Raw genomic sequence first — 8484 nt, forward strand, 5'->3', positions numbered from 1 at the left:
AAATAGAAGGCTGACGTTATCTAATTTGCTCTGCAGGTGAAGCTTAAGCATTACACCAAGTTCCTGTTTGTCCGTGACCCATTCCTCCGTCTCATCTCTGCCTACCGGGACAAGTTCCAACACAACAAAGAAAATGAGTACTTCTATCAGTATGCAAAGTTTATAATGAGGGTTTATGGCAACCAGGCTAATCTGCCCAAGACAGTGGGCGAGGCGTTTGCATCAGGCGTGGAGCCCTCATTTTACAGCTTCATTTGGTACCTACTGGACCCAAAAACAGAAAGGAATGAGCCCTTTGAGCCCCACTGGAGGCAGATGCATCGTCTGTGCCACCCCTGCCTCATACAGTAAGACCTTTTTTCTTTTTCCTGGATTGTTTTTGGATCTTCTACATCTAGAGTCCACTGGCATTAAACAATGTGATGCAACATGCTCTCAATAGGGCTGGGCCCTATTGAGAGCATGTTTGGACTACAAAATGTATCACGATAATTTCTGGCATTTATCCCGATAACGATAAAAATGCCGATAAAAAAAATACCAATTCAACTCCACCTTTGTAACTATAAATCTATCACCACATTCAGTCTTTGGAGCCCCCAAATCACTGCTCTAAAAGAATACTAAATGCTTTTCAAAAAATTGAAAATCAGACGTTATGACGGAAAAAAACTGTATAAATATATATATTTAGCATTGTGCATTGTTACATTGTGCTACTACACCAATTAAATTGAATTGATAAAAACCAATTAAATGAGTTTACACCTGTACTGCAAAACTGGAATGACTCAGATCGGCTCATTTCCTTCCTTCCTTCCTTCCTTCCTTCCTTCCTTCCTTCCTTCCTTCCTTCCTTCTCCTTCCTTCCTTCCTTTCTTTCTTTCTTTCTTTCTTTCTTTCTTTCTTTCTTTCTTTCTTTCTTTCTTCTTCTTTCTTTCTTTCTTTCTTTCTTTCTTTCTTTCTTTCTTTCTCTGCTCATTTCCTTTATTCCTTCCTTCCTTCCTTCCTTCCTTCCTTCCTTCCTTCCTCATTTCTTTCTTTCTTTCTTTCTTTCTTTCTTTCTTCTTTCTTCTTTCTTTCTTTCTTTCTTTCTTTCTTTCTTTCTTTCTTTCTTTCTTCTTTCTTCTTCTTTCTTTTTCTTTCTTTCTCTTTCTTTCTTTCTTTCTTTCTTTCTTTCTTTCTTTCTTCTTTCTTTCTTCTTTCTTTCTTTCTTTCTGTCTCATTCCTTCCTTCCTTCCTTCCTTCCTTCCTTCCTTCCTTCCTCCTTCCTTCCTTCCTTCCTTCCTTCCTTCCTTCCTTCCTTCCTTCCTTCCTTCCTTCCTTCCTTCTTCACGTATGTTGCTCTGCTTTCTGATTTAACACAGAACCATAAATCAGCTTTAGACAAAAACATCATCAACAGGAATTTATCTTTTTACCACGAGATGATAAATTCTTACCGTGGGGAATTTTTTTGACGGTTTATCGTGAACGGTAAATATCACCCTTTCCTAGCTCTCAAATAACTTTAGACTTGAAGTTTAGACAAAAGTTATGTTTGTTTGCTTTTTTCTTGCAGGTATGATTTATTGGACACCAGGAGACTCTTCAGGAGGATGCTCAGGAGCTGCTGAAGATCTTAAACCTGGAGCACGACATTAAGTTTCCTCCCTCCTATGAAAATATAACGTCTCCTGATTACGTCACACACTGGTTAAAACATTACCCCTGCAGGGACAGGAGGAGGCTGTACAAGATTTATGAGAGAGACTTTAATCTTTTTGGCTACAAAAGGCCAAATGAACTGCTTGATGTTTGAGATGAGTTCAGGAATTCAAAATAACTTCATTATTCTGGTCCAATCACATCTGATCTCATTCTGAGCAGTAAAGAGCAGCTTTGCAACTGTTTCAAGAACAGCTCTTGTGCGGTTTATTACATATGCAAGTAGAGGCATCATGTTGACACAATGGTCAAGTCAAAAATGACCGTTGCTTTTAGCTGAGGCTGGGTTAATAATAAAAAAAAAAAAGGGTGGTTAACTCGCTAATTGTGGTAGCATGCAGAGCCAACTTCAATTAATTATATTAGAAATAAATGTATTGCATAATATTTAACTTTCCTGGCCTAATGTGCAGTAGTGTAATGAGTATAAATGTTTGATTAACCCTTTTTACAATGTGTAAAATGTGTTTGAAAACCACCAAAATAAATGTTGCAGTTTTATATTTATCATCTTTATCAGTTCTTCTGCCTCGACCTCGTCCACAGAGGAGGTAGAAGCTGATGCTGACTGCTAAAATAAAACCATATTAAGGGCTGATCAGTTCTACTAGGCGCTTACATACTGGCATTGCAAAATGGGGAACATTTCCCCATTTTGCCGCTCACGGTGCCTGTAGGTAAGAGCTGCTTTCCGGTGTTACACAAATTCTTTGACCCATCGGATTATATATTATATAATCCTTTTTATACAATTATATATTATATAATCCAATAATTATATTATATCCAATAATTATATATTATAATAATTGTATTTCATATAACTTTTACGTCCGTTGGTGCTGTGTTAAAATGGGGTGTGGCTAGAGGTGTCTTCAGTATTCACATTCATTACTCAGGTAGAAGTATAGATACTAGAGTTTAAAAATACTCCTGTAGAAGTTGAAGTATCAACTCAAGTTTTTACTCAAGTAAAAGTATAAAAGTACTGTGTAGCAAGGCTAGTGCTACGGGGGCCCGACCGACAGGATGGAGAGACACGGAGTTCAGTGCAGAACCCTTTTTTATTAGCAATCACCAGACACCAACACAGGACACACGTGCTTCAGATCCTCATGCCAGCAGCAGCCCGCCAGTCCTCCTTATCAAGGCTGGCAGAGTGGAGAGGCTGATGGGACACACCTGTGTCCCGTCAGCCTGAGTGGCTGCAGCTCCTCCACCCTGCCACACACCCCCAACGTCAAACTCGTGCCGGGGTCCGTCCGCCGAGCCTACTCCCCCCCGCCCCCTCGGAGCGAGAGAGGAAGCCCGAACCGCCGACTGCGCCCCGGGCCTTCCTGGCCCGGACGGCTGCCGGGGCAGCCGTCGGAGGCCGCCCTCTGCGTCCGGTCGACCAGCGGGACATGGTCGGGGGGCCGCCCTCGGCGCCGGGCCCGACCGCCGAGGAAAGCCACTCTCGGGGCCTGGCCCATGGTGGCCTCGGGCCAGACGGTGCGTACAGGACCACCCCCTCCTCCGGGCTGCGGCCCGCGCCAGCTGCTGGTCCGCCCCCGGGACAGCCTCCTCCATGGCGCAACCCTGCTGGTCCGCCTCTGACTCCGCCTCTGACTCCACCTCCGCCTCCGCCTCTGACTCCGTCCCAGGAGCCGTCGCCTGGCGACCTGCAGCCACTGCCTCCCGGCCGGTCGGCTGCAGCGCCACCAGCGCTGCCGCGGCGAACCTCAGGCGTGGAGCCGGGGTGGGCCGTCTCCGGGGTCCCCACCGCCTCGGGAGCCGTCGCTTGGCGGCCCGCAGCTTCTGCCTCCCGGCCTCTCAGCTGCGGCGCCGCCAGCTCCTCCCGCGCTGCTGCGACGAACCTTGAGCGTGGCGCAGGGGTGGGTCGCTCCGCGGCCACCAGCGCTTCTAGCACCGCGAGCTGCCGCTCCCCCTGGCTCTGAAGCACGGCTGCCAGGTCCGCCATGGCAAGAGCAAGCACCTCCAGGGCCCGCTCGTGCCTCCCATCCCGTCGAGCCCCACGTTGGGCGCCAGTGTAGCAAGGCTAGTGCTACGGGGGCCCGACCGACAGGATGGAGAGACACGGGAGTTCAGTGCAGAACCCTTTTTTATTAGCAATCACCAGACACCAACACAGGACACACGTGCTTCAGATCCTCATGCCAGCAGCAGCCGCCCAGTCCTCTTATCAAGGCTGGCAGAGTGGAGAGGCTGATGGGACACACCTGTGTCCCGTCAGCCTGAGTGGCTGCAGCTCCTCCACCCTGCCACATACTGGTTTCAAAACTACTTAAAGTATAAAAGTAAAAGTAATGTAAGGGGGAAAAAAGCCATTGAAAATGAATGCATCTTAGTATAATGTAAATATATTAAAGAAGCATATATGTGTACTATTGAGCATTAACATGTGTTTCAAAGAGCAGCAGATATGATGACTAGTTAGGGCCCGAGCACCTTCAGTGCGAAGGCCCTATTGTATCTGTAGGAATTTTTTTTCTTTCTTTCTTTTCTTTCTTCTGACGAAAGGAGGGCCTTTTTGCCCCCTAAACGTGCCCAAAAAGTCACCAAATTTTGCATGCAAGTCAGGCCTGGCGAAAAATTTGATATTTAATGGTTTACATTAATGGGCGTGGCAAAATGGCTCAACAGCGCCCCTAGAAAACTTTGTGCCTCAAGCCCCAGAATGCGGTATGTCGTACACGCACGAAAATCGGTACACACCTGTATCATGGCGCAACTGAAAGAAAGTCTCTTGGCGTCATGCCCGAAACCGAACAGGAAGTCGGCCATTTTGAATTAGTTGTGTCATTTTGGCGAAATTTATGCCATTCCTTCGAAAGTTAATTCAGCCCGAACCGTATCGTGAACCAGATGTGTTATACATCAAAATGTGCGTCTCCATCCTGCGACTACACGCATTACTTTTCTCTTTCAAAAAGTGTTACCGTGGCGACGCTAGACGCCAACAAGCGGACCACCCCCTTCATCTGATTGGTCCATATTGATAGTTCCCCAAAAGGCACCAATTTGGCATGCAAGCCAGGCCTGGCGATAAATTTGATCTTTCATGGTTTGCATTAATGGGCGTGGCAAAATGGCTCAACAGCGTCCCCCGGAAAACTTTGTGCCTCAAGCCCCACAATACGGTTTGACGTACATGCACGAAAATCGCTACACACCTGTTCATTTCACACTAAAAGAAAAGTCTCTTGGCGCATGGCCGAAACCGAACAGGAAGTCGGCCATTTTGAATAAATTGTGTCATTTTGGCGAAATTTATGCCATTCCTTCGGCAGTTAATTCAGCCCGAACCGTAACGTGCACCCAGGTGTGTTATACATCAAAATGTGCGTCTACATCCTGCGACACCACGCATTACTTTTCTCTTTCAAAAGTGTTACCGTGGCGACGCTAGACGCCAAAAGGCGCGCCCCCCCTTCATGTGATTGGTCCATATTTGATAGTTCTCCAAAAGTCACCAAATTTTGCATGCAAGCCAGACTTGGCGATAAATTTGATATTTCATGGTTTGCATTAATGGGCGTGGCCTAACGGCTCAACAGCGCCCCATAGAATACTTTTCTCTGGCATAACTTTTGAATGGTTTGACATAGGAAGTCTTGGGTGGTGTCATGGGACTCTGTAATGAGTCCTTAAGCTCGTTGGCTTTAATTAGCCCCGCCCCTTCTTCTGATTGGTTGTCCCGATTTCCTGCTATAACATTGGAATGGTTTGACATAGAGAGTCGTGGGTGGTGTCATCAGATTCTTTATGGAGTCCTTGACCTTCATTGGCCAGAATTAGCCCCGCCCCTTCTTCTGATTGGTTGTCCCTTTTTTCTGCTATAACTTTTGAATGGTTTGACATAGGAAGTCGTGGGTGGTGTCATGGGACTTTGTACTGAGTTCTTAAGCTTCGTTGGCCTTAATTAGCCCCGCCCCTTCTTCTGATTGGTTGTCCCGATTTTCTGCTATAACTTTGGAATGGTTTGACATAGAGAGTTGTGGGTGGTGTCATCAGATTCTGTATGGAGTCCTTGACCTTCATTGGCCTGAATTAGCCCCGCCCCTTCTTCTGATGGGTTGTCCCTTTTTTCTGCTATAACTTTTGAATGGTTTGACATAGGAAGTTGTGGGTGGTGTCTTTTCTGATATGCTTATGGGGGGCGGTGGCCGTGAGTGCGAGGGCCCGTTCATCGCTGCTTGCAGCTTTAATTACCTATAAGTATTGTAATGGTGCAAAAAGTCAAACTTCAGAGGCATGTTATCATTTATCCTAACCTTTATTGGAATGTACATCCAAGTTTAGTTGCAGGAATCTGAGGGAACGGATGTAAGAACAAAACTGGACAAGAACATCTGAAACAACCACAACCAAATTCACTCTATCCGGATGGAGCAATTTAACTGGATAGTTTTTATTTAAAGGTTGAAATGAAATAGAGTAACGAGGCTGTTTTTAAAATGTAAGGAGTAAAAAGTACAGATAATTGCGTGAAAATGTAAGGAGTAAAAGTAAAAAGTCGTCTGAAAAATAATTACTCCAGTGAAGTATAGATAACCAAAATGTCTACTTAAGTAAGGTAACGAAGTATTTGTACTTTGTTACTTGACACCTCTGGGTGTGGCCATGCTTGTTTGGAGTGTGGGTTGACAGTGTTGGTTGGACCAGCGGGGACAGCTGGGTCGGCGGGGACACCTTGAGACTGAGGTTTTGAAGTGTGAACTAGTGATGTTCAATGCCACCCATTTCCTTTCCCATCTGATATTGCGTAAAATTCGGGCTGGTATCGGCGATACCAATTCAATTCGATACCGATACATTGTGCAAATACACCTAATGTGCCCGGAAAATCTAAAAAAATTGGTGTATTTTAGATTAAGAATTAAGTTTAAGAATACAAGACATCAGAGTCACTTATTTAACTATTTATTTTAAAGTCAGAAGTATACTGAGGTAGCGGCCCATTCACATTACAACAACAGAAAAAGGTGTTTCCATCAGTAAAAAAAGATCCTATAATAAAACCATTAAAATGTATAAGTGAATAATAAACAAAAATAAGAACTACTATAAAAATAAAAATAAAAAGAAGTACCAGCAGTGTGTAATTTAGACAAAATCTGAATAGTTTTGTTACTTTCCACTGTATTCCTGTTAATGATTTACTTTACCACGAATGACTGAAGTATCAGAAATATCAATATCTTCATTTGAGAATGGATTTTAGAGCATACAGATCTGGTATTGGAAGTATGGATATTTCAGTATCGATCCATACATCACTAGTGTGCAGTATGGTGTGGAATTTAGACGGTGAACGGACGGTCCTGACTTGGGTAGTCGTGGGTCCTAGTGGTCTCTTTGTACTTTGTCCTTAGTGCAATTACTTTATATTTTGCAAATAAAAGTTCATGTGATTTCCAAAAATTGTGTCTTTCACCTCTGACAAGCCCTAATAGGGCTGATTTATTCGGTATATACACTTACATATATATATATATATATATATATATATATATATATATATATACATAATATATATATTATTGGAATGTCATCCCTAATTTTTTTTAGAAACGTGGCTCTGCTACATACCTATACATCAAAGCAGGTCATTATGAATCGAAATTTTTTGAACAGAAAACCGTTTTGAATCGAACTGTATCCTCAAAAGTCGTAATCGAACTGAATGGTAAATAGTAAAAGCTATAAACAATGACCTCAAGATTCCCAACATTACCGGTAGTACTTGTATCATATGAGCTGTAGAGCTCAGGAGCGCCTCCTGGAGGTGCGTGGGCCAAATTACAATAGCCAGTATTATATGAATGAAGAAGCAGGAAATTAAGTCACCCAGACCGTTACAATTTCATTGCATACTTCCAATAAGGCTATTTGATTAGCATCACGTTGTTGCAAGGACAAATACAGCTGTGAGCATCATCTGCACAGTGAAAACACAGTAAAAAAAAAATGGGATCTTATGTTTCTTAATGACATTTCCTTAAGGAAGCATATATAAGGAGAAAAGTGTCAGTCCAAGAACAGAAGCTTGCAGTACTCCACAACTGTCCGTAGTACAACTGTACCTACGGCATGTTTCCCTCCATTGGAGGTAGGGATGGGCGGTATGGACTAAAAAATGTATCACGATAATTCCTGGCATTTATACCGATAACGATAAAAATGACGATAAAAAAAATACCAATTCAACTCCACCTTTGTAACTATAAATCTATCACCACATTCAGTCTTTGGAGCCCCCAAATCACTGCTGTAAATGAATACTAAATACTACTAAACTACACCAATTACATTGAATTAATAAAAACCAATTAAATGAGTTACACCTATACTGCAAAACTGGAATGACTCAGATCCGCCATGTTTGTTACACAAACACAAATTTTTCTTTCTTTCTTTCTTTCTTTCTTTCTTTCTTTCTTTCTTTCTTTCTTTCTTTCTTTCTTTCTTTCTTTCTTTCTTTCTTTCTTTCTTTCTTTCTTTCTTTCTTTCTTTCTTTCTTTCTGGTTCATTTCTATTCTTTCTTTCTTTAGGAGATTCTTTCTTTCTTTCAGGCTTATTTCCTTCCTTCCTTCCTTCCTTCCTTCCTTCCTTCCTTCCTTCCTTCCTTCCTTCCTTCCTTCCTTCCTTCCTTCCTTCCTTCCTTCCTTCCTTCCTTCCTTCACGTACGTTCTGCGTGGATTTAACACAGAATCATAAATCAGCTTTACACAAAAACGTCATCAACGGGAATTTATTGTTTTTACCGTGAGATAC

The 8484-nt window shown here is 43.1% G+C and overlaps 1 protein-coding gene across 1 annotated transcript in view; it reads left to right on the plus strand.

Annotated features, from left to right (window-relative positions):
- Positions 1-1421, plus strand: part of LOC133423351 (carbohydrate sulfotransferase 12-like) — a 6784-nt gene extending 5363 nt beyond the window's left edge. The window contains exons 5-6 of the mRNA XM_061713540.1: positions 37-347; positions 1368-1421. Of these exons, the coding sequence (XP_061569524.1) occupies positions 37-347; positions 1368-1386 (330 nt within the window). The 3' untranslated portion in view covers positions 1387-1421. The remainder of the gene's footprint in view (positions 1-36; positions 348-1367) is intronic.
- Positions 1422-8484: the final 7063 nt, after the last annotated feature.

Source organism: Cololabis saira, chromosome 22 (genome assembly GCF_033807715.1).
Source record: "Cololabis saira isolate AMF1-May2022 chromosome 22, fColSai1.1, whole genome shotgun sequence".
In the NCBI taxonomy this organism is placed as follows: Eukaryota; Metazoa; Chordata; class Actinopteri; order Beloniformes; family Belonidae; genus Cololabis; species Cololabis saira.